Below are 26,801 nucleotides of genomic sequence, written 5' to 3'. Positions count from 1 at the left end.
TCTGGAGAGTCTGCTATCGGACGAGTCGGTCCCTCTGAGGGAAGGACCAGGCCAAGACTGTGTCCGAGTCGTATCTGGCCCGGCCGTCTTCCTCCACGGCCACACGCTCGCTGGTGCACACCGCCGGTCCACGGCGGGTGGCAGGGCAGGGAAGGGGGAGCCTTCCGACTCCCCCACTGCTGGGAGAGTAACTCCAGGCACAGAGATGGCATCGCTGTGACTCAGGAAGGACCAGCATCCCACAGACGTGGTAAAGAACGAGGGTTCTGGGACCAGAGGGCCTGGCTTCAAACCCTCACGCCAGCACTCCCTCGGGGGAAGACCTCGGGCAAGCTACTTCACTGCCCTGTGCCTCAGTTTCCTCGTAGGTACAACAGGGGTGGAAAATACGTCACCATCTCAGAGGGACGTTGGGAAGATCTCGTAAAGGTCATGAGAGTGTCTAGCCCGTGGCAAGCTCACGACAAACGACAGCCATCATTACAGCGGCTGTGCTCCCGGTAAGTGCTACCAACAGTCGTCAGACACGGAGGTGCTAGTAACCAAGGCCGGCAGAAACCAGCACGTGGGTGGGCTCCATGCAATGCCCAGCTTCCCTTTACTAAGCGATGCCAGTAACTAGCGGGACATAGCAACGTGCCTGTGTTCACTTCTAGTCCCCTGTTAGCATGAGGCGGGTTAGAAAAACCCGACTCCTTGGGGCGCCTGGGTGGCTCAGTCGGTTAAGCATCCGACTTCAGCTCAGGTCACGATTTCGCAGTCTGTGAGTTCGAGCCCCGCGCCGGGCTCTGGGCTGATGGCTCAGAGCCTGGAACCTGCTTCCGATTCTGTGTCTCCCTCTCTCTCTGCCCCTCCCCCGTTCATGCTCTGTCTCTCTCTGTCTCAAAAATAAATAAACGTTAAAAAAAAAATTAAAAAAAAAAAAAAAAAAAGAAAAACCCGACTCCTTATAAGGCTAAAATTTTACCAAAAACCTCAAAATCGAAACTCAAACACTTCTAGTCTTAGAACAATCCGTGAATTCCTTCCAAAGCTTCTGAAAATTAAAATGTCAGAATACTTGGAACGTGATATTGCTTTATAATTTGACATGTAATTTTTGAAAACCTTTTATTCTTTTTATTGCCGATTTTTTTTTAATGTTATTATTTATTTTTGAGAGACAAAGAGAGAGAGAGAGAGAGCATGAGAGGGGGAGGGGCAGAGACAGAGAGAGACACAGAATCCGAAACGGGCTCCAGGCTCTGAGCTGTCAGCACAGAGCCCGACGCGGGGCTTGAACCCATGAACCACGACATCACGACCTGAGCCGAAGTCGGACCCTTAACCGACTGAGCCACCCAGGCGCCCCTAAAGATTTTATTCTTAAGTGATCTCTACGCCTAACGTGGGGCTCAAACCCACGACCCTGAGATCATGAGCCACACACTCCACTGACTGAGCCAGCCAGGTGTCCCGACGTGTAGCTGTTTTTAAGTGAGACCCTTCTCTGGTAAACCTAGAAAAATAAACTAATTCTAAACAGAAGGGCATCACAATTTGCCGTCAAGGACTCGGATGCCACACAGAGAAACACAGATCCTGTGACTCTGGGACTGGGAGGGGCTTCCCCAGCTACGGTAATCGGGAACATTTACTCCGAGGAACCATGAACAGAACCGTGAACAGGACCCGGAACCATGAACAGTTCCACGGACAGCACCACCCCACACGGGGGGGGCCGGTTCTCACTTTGCCCTTGTGGGTTTCCTGGAGCCACTGGCGAAGCCGGATCAGGCAACTCTCCTGCAGCGGGGTCAAGTCCCCCAGGTATCTCTTGATGTAGTCTGCGTCTAGTTTGTCTGGAACAGAAATTACATGACAGCGTTTACAACGAAGAACGCTGGAACCTGAAGGCGTCCAAAGTCGTCCTGCTCAGGAAAGTGCGGTCCTCCAGCCACAGAACTGAAGGGTGCCACGGGGACAGCAGGGTCAAGCCGGCCCCCCCTTAGAGACCCTCAGTGATCGTCTGTAAGACCAAATCCCTGGCCAAGCCACAGCTCAACCTACTGACTCGATTACCTTTAGGGCCTAGCACACGGGAAGCATAGAGCATCTGACGACGCTACGATTGCAGTAAAAGGCTTAGTTGCTACCTTTCGTTTGCTAAGTACACCTTCAATTAAAGTAACTGAAAAGCATCTCCCGGTTTCAATAGAAGAACAACTTGATAGAACTCTTCCTGCCCATTAAAAAAAAAAAAAAATGAAACTTTTCTTCGTTCTAAGAGAAAACTACAATGGGTTACCTAAGCCAGAAGAAAAGGGACAGAGACAAAATGATACCTAAAGGTCCCAAGGAGACAAGAACGGGCCGAGGAACCGGAGGGAAAGGACCCCATACGGCCCCCGGTCCTGCTCGTGGGACACCGCATCTTTCCTACCTTCAGGGGTCCCCGCCGCCGGCTCGGGCGGCCCGCTGGGGCTGCTGAGGGGCTCGCCGCCCAGCCCCTCCGCCTGGGCAGCATCCGAGACGACAGCAGCCGAGGACGCCGCCTGTTTCTTGCAGGACGAGGTCGTCTCTGAAGAGGAAGCTATGGGAGGCGGAGTCCAACGGGGCACGAACGTGATGCCTTCTTCTTCCAGCTGACGAAGATAGTATTCAATGATTTCTTTCCCCTTGAAAATAAAACCAATTTGACGGTTAGTATGTGATCCACATTCAAATTATTCGCCCCTCCCCCAGATTTTTAAGACACTAACAAAAACCGAAGAGCCGCAGAAGAAATCTATAAAAGCAAAAGCCAAATGCCTCTGTGTCTGGGTTTTTCATAATGATTTTCCTTCCTCTTCTCCAAAGGTCCAGGAAGTAATTTCTAAAGAGACGGGGTTTTTTTAATGACTGACTAAAAGCACCCATGTATCACCCTTGTACTCAATCTGTGCTTTGTGTCTCGACCCAAGTTCTTTCCAACACCCTGAAAATAAGGCAAGCCTTCACATAACACTCATGATCTCACACGGACACTCTCAAAACCAAAATCCCACGGCGGCGCTGAGCAACGGCACGAGAACGAGACGGAAAGTTTTCCACGCAAGGTGAACCTAAGAACCCGAGGCCCGGGGGCCCCCGGGGATCCCCGACAAGCGCTCCCCCCGCCTACAGACACGTCTGCTCCCGCCTTGCCCGCCCACCCCAATCTGCCAACGATTCTGGGCAGAGGGCACAGCGGCCAGTGGCCGCACCTTCCTTCTACGTCACGGGCAACAGCAATATCTGAACTCCCACCCAACCCTCCCCCTCCCTAGAACGCAAGACTCGGGGGAGAGTCAAATCATTTCCACGTCGTGAAACGGCCGGGACCCCCGACTGGCCCGTTTCCGGCCTTCTGAAAACACTGCCAGCCTCGAGCACCTCAGAGGCTCCTGCCTCCCCTTTTCCATAAAATCCCAAGCTGGACTCACTTTTTTTATGTTGCTGGTGTATTGTTTCATTGCAATTTTTTCCACTGTACTTTCGAAACCAAAGAAAGATTTAATATCTAAACTTGCAGACTGTTCAAAACAGGTCCAATCTTCGTTTTCAGGGTGAACCTGCAGACAAATGAGAAATCGTTCCCATTAACTACGCTGATGAGTGACGGTATCATCTGTCGGCTTCTCCATCAACTAGTAACCAAAAGAAAACACTTACTCTACCAGTCACGTTACGGTCATGAAAGCAGCAGATGGAAAATTTACATAGGGAGGCTCAAAATCATAAAAAGACCTAAATATTTGTAAAATATTCTAGAAAAAAAAAAAATCGAAAAACGCCTGTTAAAAGGAGAGCTCCGCTTTCATTGGTGGTTCATTCATTCACCGTATTTCCTGAGCAGGGTTCTCCAGTGTAGACCAAACGAAGATCCCTGCCTGACGTAGCTTACGGTCTGGAGGGGGAGACAGCCAATTAGCCATGAACATAAAGAGGTAAGAAACTGAAGACAAGCGCTAAGGGAAAAAGGAAAAGCTGGAGCAGGTGAATGAACTGGGGGGCGGGCAGCAGAATTGAACCGGGTGTTCAGGCTGGCTTCATCCAGAAGGGCAGATGTGAGCACAGACCGAAGGTGAGGGCGGGAGTCCAGCAGAGATCCGGGGGCACAGCACCCCCGGCAGAGGGCGCACTTGGAGCAGAGGTCCTTAGGGGAAGCAGCCTACGCCATCCGGGAACAGCAGGTGCGTAGGCTTGTGCACAAAGACAGCAGGACAGCAGATGTGTGAGGACGAGAAAATGAGGGGCCCTGTAAGCCACTGGGAGGCCTCTGGGCTTTTCTGTGTGAAATGCAGGAAGGCTGCAGAAAGTATGATACGATCTGACATACTTCATTTATTTATTTAAAGTTTTTAATGTTTATTTATTTTTGACAGAGAGAAAGAGCAGGGGAGGGGCAGAGAGAGAGGGAGACACAGAATCCGAAGCAGGCTCCAGGCTCTGAGCTGTCAGCACAGAGCCCGACGCGGGCTCAAACCCACGGGCCGTGAGATCCGTGACCTGAACCGAAGTCGGATGCTTCACAGACGGAGCCACCCAGGCGCCCCTGATCTGACATACTTTAAATGCATCACTTGGGATTCAGCGCTAAGGGTACATTGTAGAAGGGTGAGGAAGAAGCAGAGAGACCCTATTAGATTATTCTGATAATCTGGTGGCAAGTTAGTGATGAAGAACAGCAGATCAGCCTGATACAGAGGTACCCATCACAGGCAAGCCCCGCTTTCCCGAAGTCTGCATTCCGCCCCATCGCTTCTACGAAAGACTGACATTCGTGCCTGTTTTGGCTAACCAAAAGAAATCTAAAAAGGATTTCCTCATTTAGGAAAATGGGTGAACGTGAAAATAGCATTCACCGTTTGTTTTGCAAAAGCCGTTACGGAGGCAGCTCGTACCCCAAGAGGCGAGGATGGCACCACGCCCCCCGCCCCGCCTCCGGAAGCCTCGAGACTCCAGAGCTCAGAACAGCGTCTGTGGGCCTCTGGGCTTTATCTCCGTTTATTCTGTGCGCCTGTTAGCAAGACGGGTCCTGGGGCACCAGAAGCCCCTAAACAAGCTATGTTTTGCTTTGCATACGGGAATGCTAAAAAATCTTCCCATATACACTCGTTAACTGCTGCTTTGCTTTGCCCGTGTTCAGCGTACGAAAGGCTTCACGGGGACCCTCTACTTTCAGAGAGCGGAGGAAAACTGTTCTCTTGGGACCTTCCCGTGTAGTTCTGAAGTGTTAGAGTGGCGCCAGAAAGGAAGGGACATGGGAAGGTCACAAGGCGACCTTGACTGCTACAACCACGTGACCCATTCTGCAGTAAACCGCAGCTGCCACCCGCTGACCCCACGCGTCAGAAGCGAGGGACGGTATCTGAAGAACACAAGGCGGTGTGCCGTTTAGCGCGACGGCCACGCGGGTCCCAGAAGCACAGGCCGGCCCCAGCCTGCGTCCCCTGCCCTCCCCGCCCCACCCCCGCGAGCGCGGTTACTCACAGTGTAGCAGCAATGTTCGTGGATGATGACCCGGTTGGAGAACGTTTCGTTATGGGCCTCGATGTGCAAAGTACGTTCCCGAGAATTCAGTGAGTTTTTTTGGACAAAATAAACATAATCGACTCCTGCAATCTTTAAAAAAAAAAAAAAAGGAGAAAACGGACTTATTACTGACACCAAGTGCAACAGAAGCCGCGAGCGTTAAGTTCGTCTGGCAGGGGGACGGCCTAAATGTCCCCGTGGGTACCTTTTTCAGCAGCCTTGGTGCGTCTATGTCCAGCTTGCAGCGCCGTTCTATAATGTGAACGGCCCCGTCTTCGCTCTTGAACTCGTTCACGGTGTCACTGTCCACAAACATCGGGATCAAAGGACACGTAGGGAACCTCCTTTCGTAGGCCTGGGGATAAATTGTTTTAAAAAAAGGAACTGAACAGAGATGCGACCCGACAGCCCGTCACTGAGATTCTCCCAGGAATAAAAGCATCTCCCGGGGCGCCTGGGTGGCTCGGTCAGTGAAGAGGCCGACTCTTGATCTCAGCTCAGGTCTCGATCACAGGGTAGGGAGTTCAAGCCCCGCATCGGGCTCCACTCTGGGTGCGAAGCTTACTTCAAAAAAAAAAACAAACACGGCATCTCCTGATACACGTCCACGCGTCACCACAGAGCTGCCTTTGTCTTTACATCATAAGCTTTCGTTAAAAAAGAAAAAGACATTGTGTGTTCGTGGACTGGGAGACTCAGGGCAGTAAAGACGTCAATCCTTCCCACGTGGCTACAGAGGTTTAACACAACTCCTATCGAAATCCCGGCAGGGCTCGTCTTTGTCTAAGCTACAGACAAGATTATTTTAAAATTTATATGGAGGGGCGCCTGGGCGGCTCAGTCGGTCGAGCATCCGACTCGATCACGGCTCAGGTCACGATCTCACGGTTCATGAGTTAGAGCCCTGCGTCCGGCTCTCTGCTGACAGTGCGGAGCCTGCTCGAGAGTCTCTCTCTCTCCCTCTCACCCTGCCCCTCCCCAGCTTGCACTCTCAAAATAAATAAACTTAAAATAAAAAATAAAGTTTATACGGAAAGGCAGGAGAACTAAACCGGCTAAAACAATTCTCAACAAAAAAGACTAAACTGGGAGGCATCACTCCAAGTGGTGTGGGATCGGTGCCTACTACGCCGCCACGGTGACCCAGGCCTGCGCGGCTGGAGGTGGAAGGGACACAGAAGTCACTGGGCAGACGGCCGTACCTCGACCCACACAAATACGCCCAAGTGATTTTCGACAGAGGGGCAGGAGCAATTCAACGGAAGAAGGACGGGCTTTCTGTCCAACAAATCTGACTGGAGGCCTTGCACACCAACAGGAAGGAACTAAAAAAAAGGACCTCAACCTGAACCCCACACCGTATGTACAAATTAGCTCAAAACGGACCATGGACTCAAACGTGTTTGTAACCTGCTTGAAATGACAACTGCAGAAACGCAGAACAGATCGGCGGTTGCCAGGGGCGGTGGGGGGGGGGGGGAGTGGGTGCAGCCGTCAAGGCACTCGGAGAATGTTCAGTATCTTCACTGCATCCACGGCGATATTCCGGTTGTGACGACGGACCACAGTCTCCCTAAATGTTACAGGGGGCGGGGAGGAACGGGTAAGGAACACAGGGGAAGCCCCGGTGTCATTCCTGGTGAATAACAGGGTATTAACATATCGTGACTCTTCAATTATCGCAAACTACGAAACTTAAAGCATGAAAAAAAGCTTCACTCCCTGTATAATTCATCCAAACTTTTCGACAATGCACTCAGGCGCCCGATTTAGTTTACGGCGTAGCGAGTGTGTGGTGATCTGTGAAGACAGCTTTGCTGACGACCTGACTATTGAATTTACGCTAAAACCGAAGCCACCCGGCGGCTCGCGGGGCTGCAGGAACAGGAAACCGAGGCGGCCGGATGACAAGTGTCTGGGCTCTAAGAAGAAGCATGAAAAAGCAGCCCGGAGCTGGGCCCAGCACCTCGGTGACGTGATGTTCCTATGAAAGTGACACATGCCACTCCTCCGCCAGCTGTCCTAAAAATGCGGGGGGGGGGGGGGGGGGGCTGACTTCCCGCCTTAAGTTAATCACAACCACACACAGATTTGAGGAGAAATGTATGCTGTTGACAAGATGAATGACAACCTCAAAGTGGCACCGACCGCTGCGATGTGACCTCCGACAAGGGGCGAGGCGTTCCGGCGCATGGCCAGACTAACACGCTGCCTTCCGTGGAGCAGTTTCCTGAAGCTGCCCGTGGACAGACCTGATGTCTGAACAGAAGTAATACTCAGGTCGCAGCAGCTGCACTGAACCCCCCATAAAGCACCAGAGCAACCTATTTCTTATTTTTTGTATTTACAATTTTTTTGTATTTGTTTTTTAGAGAGAGAGGGAGGGAGGAGCAGAGAGGGGGCGGACAGAGGATCCAAAGCAGACCCTGTGCTGACATCAGCGAGCCCGATGCGGGGCCTGAACTCACGGACCCTGAGACCCATGACCTGAACCGAAGTCGGGACGCCCCTACCAGAGCGACCCATTAATCCCTCCACCCGGTTTTCACTAATCTCACTCTGAGTATCCTCGATAATCTGGTACATATCTCCTCTCCTCTCCATAACATTACAGGGCTACACCAGTCTGCAAATTTCCGGCTGTGCTCCTGCTGTCTATGTAAGATACCACGCGAGGCAATATGGAAGGCAGTGGAAAATGAAGCAGACAGTTCAGGAAAGGGAGTCAGGGTCATACACGAGTGTGTCCTAAGAATAAGCAAGTGCCATAGAGGTGTCAGGAGAAAGAGAACACCCTGAGCTTTGGAGAGAGGGGTGGTGTAGGAAGGCTTCGTGGAAGAGGGGGCATTTACACTGGGCCTCAAGGCACACGACTGTTTATAGTCATCGAGGAGGGGAGAGATTTCTAGGAAAGAGAACCCAGGAGCGTGGCCTCAAGGGAATGCCGCAGGGCGAGCAGGGACCGAAAGCCAGTGGAGGAGGGAACGGTGGCCTGCAGTGACACTTGTGACAAGGCCTGTCCCTGCTGAGCACAGCCCACGTGGCCACACCAAACCCAACGGAAGGCCTGGCTCTCCTGGAGTTGACCTACCTCACGGGGCGATGGAGAAGGAGGGAAGTCTACCTTGTGACCAGAGTCGCCCTTTCAGAAAATCAAGGACAGTCATGCACAGGGCGGTCTGGGAGGCAAAACTTACGTGGTGACGAATTATAACTGCTTTTTAAAAGTCTTTACTTTGGGGGTTGAAAACATATCCTTCCTATTTACCTACTCCCCCCTCCTCTCAAATATATTCTGCATCCCATTACTGCTATAATCTTGACAAATCACACAGCACTCGTCTCTTAATGCATTTGAAATCAACAACATGGAAGGGGTTTATCGAACCGCTCAGACCATACCACACAGAAGTCTCTGGGAGGCCCTAAAATACGCCTGTATTGAGTACTGCACACGGGAACAACTCTAGAAAAAAAAAAAATTTGCTATCATTTGTTGTACAGACACTGAAAACCATCTAAACTAAGTTTTAAATTTTAATACATTACAAAAAAAAACAACCCTGGCTTTGTATACTCCAGCGCTATGACACATCAAAAAGTTGAAATACAAGGATTCAGACAAAAAGATTCTTTTTAAGTTACATACGGGGTAGAGTAGGCACTCGCCAAGAAATACCCGAAGCCGGGACCTCTCCTATCAAAGGACCTATTAGATCATTTTCAAAATGCCCACAACAGCCTCTAAATCCTTGCAACAGAGTGGTCAGCACAGGGCATTACCCACACAGCCCAGTCTTCAATTTAAGACACAGCACAAACTCTCCATTCCCTGTAAAATCACCCATCCGTGTAGACGCCTGTTTTCCCAGAGACTCGCTTTTACTTTGGCCAGATGGCCTTAGGCGTGACAGTGCTAATGCACCACCCACCCGGGAAATCGGTACACTCCTCTGCAAAGCTGTCTGTGCGGAAGGTTCCTAGCGAGCTTCTCCCTGCTTCCCTGCGCGCCCCGGTCACCACCTGCCCCCCGTCCCCAGGCGCGCCACTCAGCCACGGGGCAGGGGCCAGTCCATGTGTCTTCGCATTGCCTAAAACAAAGTCAGTGTTCAATAAACATTTTTTGAATTATGGAATAAAACCTTGCTAGACAGGGGCACCTGGGTGGCTCAGTCGGTCACGTGTCCAACTTCGGCACAGGTCATGATCTCAGGTTTCGTGAGTTCAAGCCCCGCGTCGGGCTCTGTGCGGAGCAGATTTCAGATCCTCTGTCTCCCTCTCTCTCTCGGCCCCTCCCCTGTTCGTGTGTGCTCGGGCTCTCTCTCTCTCAAAAATAAACATTAAAAAACAAACAAACAAACAAAAAAACCTTACTAGATAAAGCAACAAACCCAGCTCTTTTTCTCTGTGCTCACTTACCTGGGCCAATCTTTCGGAGATATATAAGGCTCAGGAATTCTGCATACTGTTGGCAGAAAAGCCTAACTTTCTAGAGGGTTATAGAAAAGGAAGATCGCAAAACGGTGACAAAACTTTAGTCTCTGAAACTGTTTACGGGTACCAGACCCCAGTTTTTCAGCACAAACTACAATCTACAAACTTAAGATCTACAATCTTATTAGAAACATTTATGCACATTCTAGTTTTGCCCACAGGAAGGGCCTAGAAGCAATGACACCTCAGCAGCAACAAGAAACTTGGCATCTAGAGCTCGGTTTCTAAATACCACTCAGGACTAGAGAAGAAGGCATGCACTGTCAAGAAATGACTGATTACAAGTCTGAAGGGAAAGGTCAAGGTGAATCTGAAGTACTTATTAGAAATAAGGATGTGCTCAGTGACTGAGGGGGGCATGTCAAAAGGACACAGGAACCAGCCTGAAGGGGTTCCACTCCCCCCGTTCTGAGATCACTTGAGCACCAGAAAGAGAAAAGCTAGTGATACTCAAGAGAAATGGGCGGGGGAGGAAATCTTACAGACAAATGTCACCTAATAACCACAGGAGCAAACAACACAATCAGAAAACCACAATTCTGCAACCACCAATTTATAACTGGTTCAGGCAAGGATCGACACAGGGCACTACTGAAAGGCTGGAAGAGACAGCACGGTCTCCAAGATCACCCTGCAGGTTGTCAGTTACAAAGGGACAGATGATGGAAAGCTGTCCCTTTATAATGGAAAGATCTAGCAGATACCAGCTCCAGCCAAGGATTTAACTCAGGACCAAGCACGGGACAACCTGCCGAGCTGCTGTTGACACAACGGAAGCACGCACGACCTCTGCAGACCTCACAACAGAAAGGGAGGAAATCATCAAGACAAGTCCAAGTTACGGGGCACTGCACAAAAGCACCGGCCTGGACTCTTAAAAAATGAGAAAGGCCACTGTCTTGAAAGATGCACAGAAAAAGCCGAGAACTATCTAGCATGAAGGCAATTAAAGAGACAGGACTACCAAAGGCTATGCTGCATTGGCTCTTTGGAATAGAAATAGCTCTAGAGAATATTTAAGGGCATGTGCCCATGCATCACACACTAAATACTATCATTCTGTCCGTGTGAAATTTCACGGGTGTGATAACGATGACCGTTAAGCAGCGTTTCTATTCTGAGGCAATAATGCTTTAGTACTTAGGGCAAGTGTAATGATACACACAGCTTCTTTCAAATGGTTCTGCAAGACTCAGGCTGTGAGTGTGTGCATGCGTGTGTGTGTGTGTGTGTGTGTGTGTGTAAGAGATAAAGCTAATGTATTAATTTATCTAAGTGGAAACGTAGACACGTATTTGCTACACTTCATCAACTTCTTTAATAATGGAAATTTCTCAAAGTAAAAAACTGGGGACACTAGCAACAGGGGAAGGTCACTTCGGGGGGAAGGGCAATATGGAGACCAACAGTGCTTTTGCACGGAACTGAGTACGACCTTGTCACATCTTACCCAGCGTGAAGTTTGGCCCAGCTCCAGCCCGAGGTGGAAGGCCAGGTGAGAGGTCCCCCGGGGCCCTGCGCCTCGGCACGGGGGCCTCCGGCCCGGCCCGGCCACCGTGGCTCTGAGGGGACGCGGGCCCAGAGAGCTCCAGCTGCCGGCTCTTCACGAGAAGGCAGCAGTCTGGATTTCTGTGTGCAGCTTCCCCCTTCTGAAGGCTTAGTTCGTGCCCACGGGCCCACGTCCGCAGGCCTTTGAGTCTCCTCCCTGCACCTATTTCTCCAGAACTGGGCAGGAACCCAGCCTTCAGTTCTCTCCGGGTTCAAATCACCGCCTCGGGAGAGCCACAGGAATTTCCCTCCATCTTGGTTTTCACGAACTACCTGCAATATTATTATGTCACTTCCTAATCACACTCGGCATGTATCAACCACAAAAATCAAGAAAGGCCTGACGAGAATTAAATTTTCCAGAAGGCATTTTTCCAGCGCGAGAGAAATGTTCTTCGATGTCCTCTCTTAAAAGGAAAAGCTACTTTCGCAAGAGACCAAGAGACGTGGACTATTATAATCATTGGCTCACTCGTTTTGTTTCACACAGCCATTGTTTCAATAATAAAAACAAAAGCAGGGCCTTACCCATTTGTCCCAGGGAGGAAAGCTGCCTGCTGGGTAACTCGGCTTCCTCCCACCTTCCTACACCCACTCTTCCTCTTTCAAAAGGGATTTCTGAGCCCGTAATTCGGGAGCTTGGCAACAGCACTTTCAGTCTTTAACCAAACTTTGAATGCAATTTTGAGATATTAAAAGCTTGTACTGTGCTAAATAAAACCGTATTTTAGTGAAGACATTTCAACTTGAGAAGTAACGAGCTTAACAGCGCATTCTGCCAGGAGAACCCATTTAAAAGAAATTCCATTTAAAGAATCTGCCTTCAGATTGAACTAGGTTCATACACAACTTAGCCAGCGAACTAAGCCAGCCGCTTCCGTACGAGTTGGAGATCCTATGGCACTGGACGTGACCCTCAAACGCACTTAGACGCAGAGCTGGTTTTACCCCGGAAAGACTCCAGAAGTGGAAACACCCTAAATACGGCGGGAGTCTCTCAGAAGTTGCCAGTGCTCGAAGAGGCAAATATAAAACGCATCGGGGCGACGTGGGAAACTGACCGAAGTCCCTCAGAGTCGGTCCTCCGTAAGTCGCCGACTTGGCAGACATGACAGCCACATACAGAGGGCCTGCCGTATAAGCCACTGTGTTGAGATCTAGACAACGTGACTGTGGAAGACACAGGGACGGGGCTTCTTCAGAAGCAAGACACAGACACACGTACCGTCCACAGCGAAGAAAAGACAGGGAGGAGGTCACGGACAGCAACGCACCGTGCTGACAATAAAAAACTGCTTCAGACGGTGGGGGGGGACATGGCTCCAGAATGGCTGGCGAGAGCGCGTGTGCAGAAGGGAACGTTCCCGATGGGGGCCACGGGAGGGACACCACAAGGGAGGAAACACTCCGCGGACACGCTCCGGAGCAGCCGTTCAGACCCGCGGACACCGCGTCACCTGCCTCAGAAGCGGCTCAGGCACAGGAGTCGCACCGCGAAGAGCTTCGGGCACCTGGTCTGTTGCTGAGACTCCAAAGCATACAAACGGCTCGGTTAAGTGAAGGCGTGAAGAGTGTCAACGGCCCGAGGAACCTGGGGGCCCCCGACACTGCATGTGGTCACAACTCAAGTCCTTGATGGGCTCTTGAATCCCGCCTCCGCTATTACAAGACAGGCGGACTTCTATTTAGCCCACTAGTAAGGCGAGGTTCCGAATCACGTGCTACTTACTTGTGAATAAATGTGTTCATTCTTTTTTTACTTTTTTTAAGTTTATTTTTTTTTTAATTTTTTTTTTCAACGTTTATTTTTTGGGGGGACAGAGAGAGACAGAGCGTGAACGGGGGAGGGGCAGAGAGAGAGGGAGACACAGAATCGGAAACAGGCCCCAGGCTCTGAGCCGTCAGCCCAGAGCCTGACGTGGGGCTCCAACTCACGGACCGCGAGATAGTGACCTGGCTGAAGTCGGATGCTTAACCGACTGTGCCACCCAGGCACCCCAAGTTTATTGATTTTTGAGAGAGAGAGAGAGAGACAGAGAGAGAGAGAGAGAGAGAGAGAGAGAGAGAGAATCCCAGGCAGGCTCTGCATCGTCAGCGTGGAACCCAACGCGGGGCTCGAACCCACGAAACTGAGTGAGCCGAAACCAAAAGTCAGACGCTCAACCGACTGAGCCGCTCAGGCCCACTCAGGCGTCCCTATATATATATATATATATATATATATATATATATATATATGTATATAAATATAACACAAAATGTTTATGAAAACTTAAATTTTTGAAAATTTGAGTCCTTTCCAAGAAAAGTTATAATCCAGTCAGTTGTGATACACTTCCATTCATCCAAAGTCTTCATGACCAACCCAGTCAGATTAGCGATTTTCAAACGAGTTCAAGACCATGAGCGGACTAACTGGGGTAACGGTACAGACAACTGTCCGGGCCAAGTGCTGAGTTAACACCAAAGTCCCCATCCTCAGTCACCGGCCTTCAGTGGGACCCACAAATCAAGTCACAACAGACTGGACTAGCCCTGGGAAGGTCACACAAGAACACACAAAGATTCTACGGCAACTAAAAAAAATTCGCAAACATCTGACAGGTGCCAAGCCGTCTCCCTCCGGGATCAAACACATCTGAAGTGTAAATGAGGGATTTCGTCTCAGACAACCTCAATTCCAGGGTCTGAGGACACACTCTCTCTGGGTGATATTTAGTGTGGAGAGGGCGTGAGTCGGGCCCGCGGGGCCGGGGAGCTCTAAGGACAGGGCATCATGACCGACGCCAACGGGATCCAGTACAAGAGGCTGGACCCTCTTCTAGGACCTTCTCCGTGGAGCAGGGCGACGATGAGCGAAGACAGGAGCACAGCCGAAGCGCAGATGGCGGACGTGCGGCTCCCACACCTTGCGCCACAGTGTCCCGACTGCACGCACATTCTTCTGACCGTCCCTCGGTCCCACGGCCGCCCTCACAGCCACCACACCGCGGGAGACACCGGCCGTGTTTCCTGGCGACCGAGGAGCCGGCTCGGTGCGCTCCCCCACACCCCCGGGGGAGACAGGCGGGTACTGGGAGGCACTGGGAGGAGCGCAGGTCAGGCCCCGTGTCCCTCGTTCACACGCCTGTGCCGCTGCTCTGGACGGTTCTCAACACGAAACGGCTGTGTTAAAGGACGGAAAAACTTCGCAATTTCTTCCCCAATCCACCTATTTTCGGTGGGACCACAGCACACGGACGCGGGACATGGTACCACTGGGGGCGGCGGGCCTCCCTGAAGCAGAGGGGACTGTGCACGGCGGCCACCTGTGTCCCCTGCCCTGTCACCGGCCTGCAGACGACCAGCAGTGGCAACAGCGGCACAAGCAGAAAGGGCCTGCTGGAAATTACCCACAAGATCAAAGGACTTCACGTGCAAGGAGTTTCAGTACCAGCGAGGTCGCCACCCTTCCTTATCCATACTACGATATTTGTAAAGAGGGCCCCAAATCACACAGCAGGAGGGTTTTTGCCGACCTCTTCGACAACTCGGGTGAGTGAGACCCAAACCGTGCCTGACTCCGCTCCAAAGGGCAGGGTCCCACACCCCTGAGCGCGAGGTGGGACGGGAGCCCCCTAAACCCAGAGGCCTGGCAAAGGTCTCTCCGCGAGAGTAGCGGGAACTGGCCCTCCGTGGACTTCTATCTAGTTTAGGGTGTTCTACCACAAACGTTTCGACCGTGAGGGTCCCAGCCCAAGTAACCGCGAGTCCTTGACAACAACAGAACACTGAGCCAAGGAGCAGGAGCAGGTGCAGGTGCAGCGGGCGGACCGCAGCAGAATGTGATGGCGCCCGTGACCGCGCCCCTGCCAGTGCTGCCCCCGCCCCCCCACCCCCGCACCCAGGACGGCAGGACGTCAACCTGCACCCACGGCAGCACGCGGCCCGAGCACACTGCTCCCGGCTCCCGGCAGAGAAACGCGAAGTCGCTATCTGACAAAGAACTGTCCTTAGAAGAAAAATAATCATCCGTATCTATTTCAAAATTAGCATATGTTCGGGGAGGGGCAGCAGCGCCTGGGAGGCTCAGTGGGTAGACCAAGCGACTCTCGACCTCAAGGACGTGAGTTCAAGTCCCACGCCGGGCACAGAGCTTATCTGGCTCCAGCAAAGCTACCAGGCACGATGGTTTCTAGTTGTTCCTGGTTAAAGACAAACGTGAAACCATTCCTTCTCTCCGTGCGTGTGCAAGCAGCTGTACGGCTACACTCCTGATTCAGTAAGGTCTTCTAGAATACTCTACCTTACGGTACTTGTAATGTATTCCTTCTCGAGAATTTCCGGGCAAGACTACGTGGAAACTTCTGTGAACACAATTTAATAGACCGACACAGAGTTCTCGAGCTTTCAAATGAAATTCCAAGAACCATCTAGCATGCTTGATAAACCAGATCTTCTGCTTTTTAGCCTAGAGTAGAAAGCTAAGGCCCTCACGTGTTCCACGGTATTATGTTTCTGGAAGAGCTGGAGATCGACATCTCAGACACTAGCCTGGGGGTGACTTCAGTTTGTTTACAGTCTTGCAGATAATCGATGAGGACATTTCTGACTGGCTTCTCTGGGAACGTTTGTCCTCAGGCACCACCACATGGTGCCCTACGTCGGAGGATTCCAAATGTCCCTTCGCAGCACCCTTGACATCTCAGTAACTTTTCCACGGTGCCCCAATGCCCGAAGAAGTATCGGTTGTTATTAGGTCCAGACAAGCTTGAAAAGCACCTGTGTCCTAATAACTCAGGAGCCACCTGAAACAATAATACTCTCAAGTCGAGGGAAAATGTGTTTTTGTTCCATTCCTACATGGCCAGTGTTACTTGTGAGGGTGGACGCCTGGGTGCCACCAGGGCTTGGAATCACACGGGGCGCTTGTGCTTTCGTTTCCTGTTGCCCACGGATTCTCGTGCCGCACTAGCTAATTTTTAGCACAGCAGCCAGCGAAAACGCAGCTCCACAAAGATGCGACGCCATGAAAAGAAACAGTGTGATCCAATCTTGAAACGTGAGCTACCCGTGCATGCGCCAGGAGTTTGCACGACGTCCAAGAAATGTTGACTATCAAGCGTGTTTTCTCAAAATGTAAAAAACACCCGACAGCACTGTGGTGCCCTGGGGTGCCTCGGCACAGTGCGGGAACTGTGGCTGCAGGTGCTTTATTTTATTTATTTTTTTTACATGTTTGTTTATTTTTTAAGAGACACAGACAGAGCCCAAGGGGAGGGGCAGAGAGAGAGGGAGACACAGAATCGGAAGCAGGCTCCAGGCTCCGAGCTCTCAGCACAGAGCCCGAAGCGGGGCTCAAACTCACAGACCGCGAGATCGTGACCTGAGCCGAAGTCGGAAGCTCAACCGACTGAGCCACCCAGGCGCCGCCAAGCAAGTGCTTTAAAAGTTATTCATTTGTTCGTAAGTTCTGCCTGCATAGAGAGGCGGTATTCAAAATCCGAACAAATGAGCTTCAATCCAATGGATCATTCTCTACCATCAAACTTTCTATCAAAAACAAAGGGTCCAGTGTTCTGGTAAGTTTCCAACTTCTGCACAGAGATCCTGGAGAAGCAAAGAGATGGGTGAGCAAAGCTTCTGTAGTAAGTGAAGGGCCAAAAAACAAAGACTTTCAGCTTCACGGGCCAGGTAGTCTCTGTCGCAAATACTCAACTCTGCTTTTATAGGACAAAAACAGCCACAGATAATACGTGAACAGATGAGTGCGCCCGTGTTCCCTTAAAACTGTATTTACAGACCAAAAACTGAATTTCCTATACTTTTCACATGTCATGAAATATTATTCTTTGGGATTTTTCCTAACCATTAAAAAATATAAAAACTATGGGGCACCTGGGTGGCTCAGACGGCTAAGCGGCTGACTTCGGCTCAGGTCATGATCTCGCGGTCCATGAGTTCGAGCCCCGCGTCGGGCTCTGGGCTGACAGCTCGGAGCCTGGAGCCTGCTTCAGATTCTGTGTCTCCCTCTCTCTCTGACCCTCCCCCATTCATGCTCTGTCTCTCTCTGTCTCAAAAATAAATAAACGTTAAAAATATATATATAAAAACTAAATATATATATAATTTATACATATTTTTATATATCCTCTATATGATCTATATATAAAAACTAAGAGCTGTTTACAAAGACAGGCAACAGGGCACAGTCTGCCCACCCCTGATCTAAGAGATGAACTCTAACATCCCTAATTGGAATTCCTTATGGAATTCCATTCCTTAATGGAATTAAGGTTCCATTTAATTATTTTCCCACAAAAATTCCAGAGTTCTTGAAAATGCCAATCAGAGGGTGGGTGATGGGTATTGAGGAGGGCACCTTTTGGGATGAGCACTGGGGGTTGTATGGAAACCAATTTGACAATAAACTTCATATATTGAAAAAAAAAAAATGCCAATCAGTGAAAACTGTGGACAAAAAAACTTTACATAAAATAGAACTGTGAAGCCATGGATGGTCACTTCATACGTTTTATGTTTATTTACCTGAACCGTTCTCCATGAGAAGGCAGGATTCCAACAAATACACATCTAACTGACATCCGCAAATCTGACTATGTACATTTCACCCAAAAAAGGAGTGGGGAGGAGGGGAAAGGAGAGAATGCATTTGAACGATGAGGAAAACACCCACCATTCCACGCAATGAACAGACGACTCTGGAACTCTGTCATCAAAACCAGCAGCCACTAACCACATGTGGCTAGCTAAAAGGTAAGTAACTTTAAAATTGAGTTCCTCAGCCTCACTGGCCACATTTCAAGTTCAAGAAGTTGCTCTGATATTCTTGGCTGATTTACAAGGAACATTTTGACCTGACAACTACACACCTTTGTCCTAGTTCGTGTCCCTAGAACGTCTGTGGGGACTGCGGTGAGCCCTAAATAATAAGTCTAACGATAAATGTCTTCTCTCCTCGAGACCCAGAGAGTCATTCATACTTCTTGATAAGCTAATTATACTAGTCTGAGTTTCAAATCTATTTTATTAACTGGGTCTTGTTATTTAAAGCCTTTTGTCCAGACGCAGAATAGAAGGCTGTATCACCTATTTAAAAATTTCTGGGGGCGCCTGGGTGGCTCAGTCGGTTGAGCGTCCGACTTCGGCTCAGGTCATGATCTCGCGATCCGTGGGTTCAAGCCCCGCGTCGGGCTCTGTGCTGACAGCTCGGAGCCTGGAGCTGTCGGATTCTGTGTCTCTCCCTCTCTCTCTGTCCCTCCCTCGCTGGCGCTCTGTCTCTCTCCCTCTCTCTCTCAAAAATAAATAAACATTAAAAAAAATTTTTTTTTTTTAATTTCTGGCATCGGAGGCAATTTTTTAGAAAACAGGTAGCTTCTGACCGCACACACCAATCACAAAGGTGACTTCGGGTGAACAACAAACAGTTCATTCCTTCCAGGACTGAGGAGGCCCCCCTCCTCTCGGCGCCCCCACCTTCCTGCTCCACCCTCCCCACCCCTCTCGTGGTCTGAGTCCCAGATCCAGTTGCCTTTTCTGCCTAGAATAGAACTTTAGCAACTACTTTTCATCTTCCTTTTTGCTGACAGCCTGAAAAGTAGCCCTTTGTTTTCCAGCTTGCAAGTATTAATCCAGATTTGAAAATAAATTACAGGAGCAATAAAAAATAATAACAATAAATCATAGGTTTCCATCTTGATTCTAACAGATCCAAAATCTTAGAAAGATGCTACGAATCAGAAAGCGTTCTCTTTTCGGGGCGCCTGGGTGGCTCAGTCGGTGAAGCATCCAACTCTTGATTTCAGCCCAGGTCACGATCTCACGATTCGCGGACTCTGCAAGATGCCTGCTTGGGATTCTCTCCCTCCCCCTCTCTCTGCCCCTTCCCCACTCGTATACCCACATGCTCTCTTTCTCTCTAAAAAATAAATTTTAAGAAAGTTAAAAAAAAATGTTTAAGTGTTATTTTTTTTAAACGCCAATGTCTTCTGCTGCAATATATATAAATAAACCCACCCAAGGAGACACTCTTCAGCAATACAATGTGATGAACGATTCATCCGTGCATACATGAATGAATCAAAATAATTATGCTGAATCAAAGAAAACAGGCAAAAAAAAAAAAAAGTACGTGTGGTTCTGTAAAATTCTAGGAAGTACAAACTAATTTACAGTAACAGAAAGCAAATCAGTGGCTCCCTGGCGTTAGGAAAAAAGGAGAAATTACAACGGGACATAAAGAACTTTTGGGGCGATGCCTACGTTAATGATCTTAATTACAGCGATGGTTTCAAAGGTAAGAACACATGACAAAACTTACCTGACTACGTAGCTTTAAAATGTACAGTTTATTCCTAAGAGACTCTTAAATATGGAGAACAAACAGAGGGTTACTGGAGGGGGTGGTGGGAGGGGGATGGGCTAAATGGGGGAGGGGCACTAAGGAATCTACTCCTGAAATCATTGTTGTGCTGTATGCTAGCTAATTTGGACGTAAATTTTAAATAAATAAATAAATAAATAAATAAATAAATAAATGTATGTATGTATGTATGTATGTATGTACGGTTTATTATTCCTCATTTATACCTCAGTAAAGCCAAACAACAACAACAGCAACAAATTCATCGAGTTTCAACTGGCAGCCAAGTCAGGAATTCCTAACATCTGCAGCAGTGACCAGTCTGACTGACAAAGGAACTTGATCCACTAGAGCAGGGAAGCAGCAAGGGTATGTGAAAAGGGACGCAGGGTGAAAGGCTCTGTCCCTCACTGTCCAAGACCGGAAGCAACCAAGGTGTCCTCCGAAAGAGGGATGGACTGGTAGACTGGGGCACATCCATACGGTGGAGCGTTATCCAGCAACAAAGAGCAATCAGCCATCAACCCCCAAAAATACATGGGAGAAACTTCGATGACTACTGTTTAACGAAAGAAGCCTGTGTGAAAAGGCCACATGTCATAGGATGCCTGCCACACGGCATTCTGGGAACGGAAAACGACAGAACCAGCCGAAAGATGAGCAGCTCCCAGGTACTGGAGGAGAGGAGGGTGGGACAGACAGGCAGAGCACAGAGGGTTCCTGGGCCATGAAACTGCTCCGTGTGATACGTTAACGTGGACACGTGATGTTCTGCATCTGTCCAAGCCCACAGGATGTCCAATACCAAGAGTGAATCCTAATGGGGGATGCTAATGAATAATCACGTATTGGGGCGCCTGGGTGGCTCAGTCGGTTAAGCATTCGACTTCAGCTCAGGTCATGATCTCACGGTTTTCGTGAGTTCGAGCCCCGCGTGGGGCTCTGTGCTGACAGCTCGGAGCCTGGAGCTTGCTTCGGATTCTGTGTCTCCCTCTCCTTCTGCCCCTCCCCTGCTCACACCCTGTCTCTCTCGCTCCCAAAAGTAAATAAAACATTAAAAAATAATTAAAAAAAAGATCATGTATTAATACTGGCTTATCAGCTGAAACAAACACAGCACACAGGCTTTAACGACAGGGGTATCTGGAGACCCTCTGTGTGGTCTCCTCAATCTTCTGCAAACCTAAACAAACTATTCTAAAAAGTAAGACCTATGAAATATGATAAAAGAACAAAAATCTATCAAGTGTGCTCTAAGAAAACAAAAGACAAACTTCTTTTCAGAAGAACCTGGAGAAATTACTCAACAAACATTCACTCCCTTCCCCACGGCGGGCGCTGAGGAGGCAGGGACACAGGACAAGGACCTTGTCAGCACGGGAAATGAGGCTGACAGCACTCTACCCCAAGCATCGCCTACTTACTGACCGCTGCGTATGCACCGTAATTGGCTTCACAAAGTCTAATGCACTTACTAGGCAGAATCTTTCTACGAAATGAGTTTCTCTCTACTTAGAAATGAGGAAATAGAGGCCGAGAGAAGCCAATGTCCTGGGGATTTGAACCCGGGTCCGCGCCCCCTTGTACAGACCTTGGGATAAAAGCCCCGCCTTCAAATCTCAGCTCCGAACAGCAGTCGGCAGAGAGCCCCGGGAGATTCCCGAATTTCGCAGAGTCCCAGCTTCTGCATTTTCTTTAGCGTACAGAATCGTGGAAGATTCAAAAAGGAACTGGTTAGCGGGCCCTGACACAGACTAAGTACAACAGTCAAAAAATGTGCCTCCTGTCCTGTGCTGAACTTCCCAAATAGGAAGAAAGTGAGCGCGCATTAAGACGCGGCAGCCCAACGGTTCCAAGGAACCAAATTGTCTAGGCTCAAAAAGGGGAAGGAAGCCTTTCTAACGCAATCGGCTTTAAAAACTAAAATCTTTTTTGACGTTTATCTTTTCTACCATGCTTTGAAAACTCACCCCCCAAAAACCCCTCTGTTCACCAGACTAAAATGGTAATCATATTCCCAACGGCCCTAAAAACACACGATGCAAATCTCATGAGGCTTTGGTGAAAACCCACTATGTGAAGCTTCTAAACAGCCAAGTTAAAACAAAAACAAAAACAAATACTCGGTGTAAATAGTATCACATAGGTCTCCTTCTTCCTATAAAGAAAAGGCAAACCGAAGGTACAGACAGAAATCATCTTTACTTCGATGTAGGTATTATGGATAAAATATTCCCTCTGAAAGATGAAATAAATACAAGAAATAGATTTAGCTAGTTAAAGAACTGATTATTAGCTAAATATACTATACTCAGTTGTGGGAATCAGAAGACAGGGCCCTGAAGATAAACACGACCAGGGCTGGAAAGAGACCTTTCACAAAATGCAGGGGGTGGAAGGAGGGTGCTGAACGAGAGGACATTCTCTGGAAAGGTTTCCGTTCCAGGGAGCCCCGAATCAGGCCTCAGGCTACTGGTGTTAACATTTTCCACAGAATGAGGAAACACAATACCCTGGAAGGGAAAGAACTCGCGTCAGGAAACTAATCGCTCGGCTCCCATCGCGGCCTGAATAAATGTAAACATTAGACTGCTGTTCCCCACAGTCCTGGGAGAGTCCTCTCCTGCTCCAAGGACAAAGCCTTCTCTGGATCTCGCACCAGATCTTGACCGGAGATGTGATGTCGCACCAGCCCTCACGGCCTCCAACGGACTCCTTGGAGCGCAGGGTGCTGGCAACTTCCTATCCACCCCCCCAGTTACCAGCTGTGTGACTCGGCTAGTCACCAGTGTCCTTTCCCTCTGCTCCTGCAGCACTGTCACCTTGGGCCTGAGACACAAACTAGGGAGCCGCACGACAGGGCCAATGGACAGCTTGGGCTCAGGTGTCGACGGGCCTTGATTTGAATGCCACGGGTAGCAGCCGTAAGCAACAGCCTTCGATGAAGAAGACGGCTGTGAGCCACCAAAGACAGGGCACGACGGGGAAAAGTATTATTGTCCGGCAGGCAACCCAGTCGGGCACAGGCAGATCAGAGGGAGAACGAGGAGGAGAAAGGGAGAGGAATTTTAAAGCAAAGCCCACAGACCTACTCCAGAGTACACACTCCCAGTTGGAAGATAGGTTAAGTCCAGGGGCGCCAGGCGGACTCAGTCGACAGAACGTCGACTCCTGATCTCAGGGTCATGAGTTCAAGGTCCACGTTGGGTGTGGAGCTTACTTAAAAAGAAAAAAAAAAAAAAAAAAAAGTCCTGGTGATGTAACGCAAGGCACAGTGATTATAATTAATACTGCACTGCATGTTTGAAAGCTGCTAAAAAAAGGACATTTTTTTTTTTAACATTTGCTTATTTTTGAGAGAGAGAGAGAGAGAGAGAGAAACGGAGACGGAGTATGAGCGGGTAAGGAGTAGAGAGGGGGACACAGAATCCGAAGCAGGCTCCAGGCTCCGAGCTGTCAGCACAGAGCCCGACGTGGGGCTCAAACTCGCAAACCACAAGATCATGACCTGAGCTGAAGTCAGATGCTTAGCCAACAGAGCCACCCGGGCGCCCCTAAAAGAGGGTATCTTAAAAATTATCATCACGAGGAAAAAAATGTGTAACTGTGAGGCGACAGATGTTAAATAAACTTACTGTGATGGTCGTTTCACAAATTTGTACGTATCTCAAAACATCGGTACACACCTTAAACTAATACGATGTTAAATGTCGATTATATCCAAATAAAGCTGGTGGGGCCCTACCTACAAAGCAAGTGTAAGCAATCAAAAAGACACTACTGGTAGGGTCCTCAACTTCTTCCGGGTCTCATTTAGATCTGTGGAAATTAACACAGCGTGTACGTACATCTCTTGTAAAGATTTTATCTTTAAGTAATCTCTTACACCCACTGTGGGGCTTGAACTTACAACCCTGAGATCAAGAGTCACGTGCTCCACTGAGCCAGCCATGTGCCCCTAACGTTTCGTCACACAAACGAATGACAAAATACTTATGTACCCCATAAATGCTCACCATTATCCTTAGACCTTTTATATGTTCTTTAAGTATTTCTCAAACACTTAAAGGGAGAAACGTTGGTTCAAATTCAGCAGGAGGGTCCCTGTTTGCCCCCAGGGCCCGGACAACTGGGTCTTCTCATTGGACTATAAGCTCGCTGAGAGCAGAGCCCAAGATGGCGGCTTGGTCACTCTACAGGCTCAAGGCCTAGCTGATCCCCTGTCAGCCTCCTCCAGGAGACCGGCCTCTGAAGGCAGGACCTGGTAGAACCCCTTCCCATCTCCCTGTGGCATCCAGCCCTACTGTAACCTCCTGGGCACATGACTACCATTCTCAAACTAAACTGCTTTGAAGGTCTTAAACTTTCTTTAATTAGTTAGCTATGTAATCTCTGTACCCAAGACGGGGCTCCAACTCAAAACCCTGAGATCAAGAGTCACACACTCCACTGGCCCAGCCAGGTGCCCCAAGAGTTTTACACTTTTTTTTTTTTTTAACATTTATTTATCTTTGAGACAGAGAGAGACAGAGCATGAACGGGGGAGGGGCAGAGAGAGAGGGAGACACAGAATCGGAAGCAGGCTCCAGGCTCTGAGCCGTCAGCCCAGAGCCCGACGTGGGGCTCGAACCCACAGACCGCGAGATCGTGACCTGAGCTGAAGTCGGACGCTTAACCGACCGAGCCACCCAGGCGCCCCGAGTTTTACACTTTTAAAGTTGAAAACATGATATAGTTGTACTTGAGGACCATGTGCAAAACACTCTAAAATTCCTCTCGTGAAAAAGATACATGACTGTAAGAATCACAAACGTAAAGACTTCCCGCCTCGACCTTTCCATTGTCAGGTGACAAGAGTTGAAACGTATCCTTATGATTTTTTCTTTACCTTATTTGGTTGGAGGAACACGGGACATAAGGCACGTGCCAGATATGTGTCGATCGACTGCTTGTGCGATCGGTAAGGCTTCAGTCAACAGTGGGCTATTAGCGAAGTTGCTGGAGAATCAAAGGTTATATATGCAGATTTTTGACTGTATGCGGGGATGGGGGGGGTGTCTGTGACACTAATCTGTGTTCAAGGGCCAACTACAGTTGGAAAAAACGGAGGTATACTCATCTTTTAGGTAGATCTTTATACGTAAGCTATACGTCAATACATTTTGAAGGTCAAAGGTCTCACAGGTGACAATTATTCAGGCCCCAGGCAAACACGAACGCCTGGAGCGCCGTGACAGGTCTCTCTGGGGTTTTCGCGTGCAGTCACGTGACAGACCCATGCGTGATCCAGCGGGATCCAAGACACCCCGTGATTTACCAAAACCACTCCTGGTCCGTACATTTTTTTGTCTAATAAAGAGCAAACAGAGTGTGGGTGACAACGAAAATAGCGGTTCTGCATATTCCTGTTCAAATCAAGTTGGATTTGGCAGAGTACGGCTTTACTTTCCAGAGTGTAAAAAAATAAACCCAAGGACTTGAGAAAAAGCATTTGGTGTTCTGGGGAATTGCAGCTGTCAGCTTTGAAAGATGCCATGTGTTTGCCCACATAAAAGAACGTAATGAGCTATGGAAATATTATCCGGTTTCATGAACCAGAATAAAAACTCCATCATTAGCAGACTGAAACTAGGAGCTGTTTTAATCCACCAGGAAAATATCTATCACGTACTATTTATTAAAGGCCTATCAGACCCGTCGTACCTCACACACCCCTGAAGCGTCTGATTCTCTATTGTCTCTTCGACTTCTCTTCCCTTATGGCAGGAGCCCAGCGTTTTACTTCGGTGGCCCTACACCTGCTTCTTTCTTAAGAAACCAGGAACACCAGCAACCACAAAATGCACATTATAAAGATATACTCTGAGGGGCGCCTAGGTGGCTCGCTGGGTTGAGTGTCCCTCTCTTGATTTCAGCCCAGGTCATGATCTCACAGTTTGTGAGATCAAGCCCCAGGTTGGGCTCTGTGCTGACAGCATGGAGCCTGCTTGGGATTCTCTCTCTCCCTCTCTCTCTGCCCCTCCCCCACTCGCACAAGCAGGCTCGCTCGGGCTCTCTCTCTCAAAATAAACAAAGTTAAAAAAAAAAACTTGCTTAAAAAATATATATATACTTTGAATATATGGAACAAAATACAGTGGTAGAATTCTTCAAGGAACTTGCCTTTTGGATCTAGAATCTATTAATATAAAAGACAAAAAAGAAATGAACTTATATATGCAATTTTTTGGTTGATATTAGCATCAAAAACTAGATCTTAAAAATGTTCAGCCTTGGGGCGCCTGGGTGGCTCAGTTGGTTAAGCGTCCGACTTCAGCCTAGGTCATGATCTTGTTCCCGAGTTCGAGCCCCGCGTCGGGCTCTGTGCTGACAGCTCGGAGCGTGGAGCCTGTTTCAGATGCTATGTCTTTCTCTCTCTCTCTCTCTCTCTCTGCCGCTCCCCCACACATGCTCTGTCTCTCTCTCAAAATTAAATAAAACATTAAAAAAATTTTTTTTTAAATATTCAGGCTTTTAAGAAGAAAACAAGTTCTGGGGTGCCTGGGTGGCTCAGTTGGTTAAGTGTCCGACTCTTGATTTCGGCTCAGGTCATGATCTCACGGTTGGTGGGATTGAGCCCTGCATCAGGCTCCACATAGACGGCACAGAGCCTACTTGGGATTCTCTCTCCCTCTATCTGTGCCCCCCACCCCCTGCTCATATGCACGCTCTCACTCTAAATAAATAAATAAATGAGGAAAGAAGCTCTGACACGTGCTACGACGTGGATGGCCTGTGAAGACAGGTCGCTGAGTCAAACAAGCAAATCACTAAAGTACAAACACTGTCTGATTCCACTTCTAGTAGGAACAGTCATAGCGCC

At 49.0% G+C, this 26,801-nt stretch overlaps 1 protein-coding gene across 3 annotated transcripts in view; it reads right to left on the bottom strand.

Annotated features, from left to right (window-relative positions):
- Nucleotides 1–26,801, bottom strand: part of SEC14L1 (SEC14 like lipid binding 1) — an 85,476-nt gene that overhangs the window by 11,137 nt on the left and 47,538 nt on the right. For all 3 annotated transcript variants that reach the window (XM_053211737.1, XM_027052433.2, XM_027052434.2), the window contains 5 exons: nt 5,741–5,890; nt 5,494–5,625; nt 3,444–3,572; nt 2,423–2,657; nt 1,732–1,841 (listed from right to left, as the gene is read on the bottom strand). In XM_053211737.1, coding sequence (XP_053067712.1) covers nt 1,732–1,841; nt 2,423–2,657; nt 3,444–3,572; nt 5,494–5,625; nt 5,741–5,890 — 756 coding nt within the window. The remainder of the gene's footprint in view (nt 1–1,731; nt 1,842–2,422; nt 2,658–3,443; nt 3,573–5,493; nt 5,626–5,740; nt 5,891–26,801) is intronic.

The sequence above is a fragment of the Acinonyx jubatus genome, chromosome E1, assembly GCF_027475565.1.
Source record: "Acinonyx jubatus isolate Ajub_Pintada_27869175 chromosome E1, VMU_Ajub_asm_v1.0, whole genome shotgun sequence".
In the NCBI taxonomy this organism is placed as follows: Eukaryota; Metazoa; Chordata; class Mammalia; order Carnivora; family Felidae; genus Acinonyx; species Acinonyx jubatus.
Note: the sequence above shows the minus strand (reverse complement) of the source record. Positions and strands in the feature narration are given on the sequence as shown.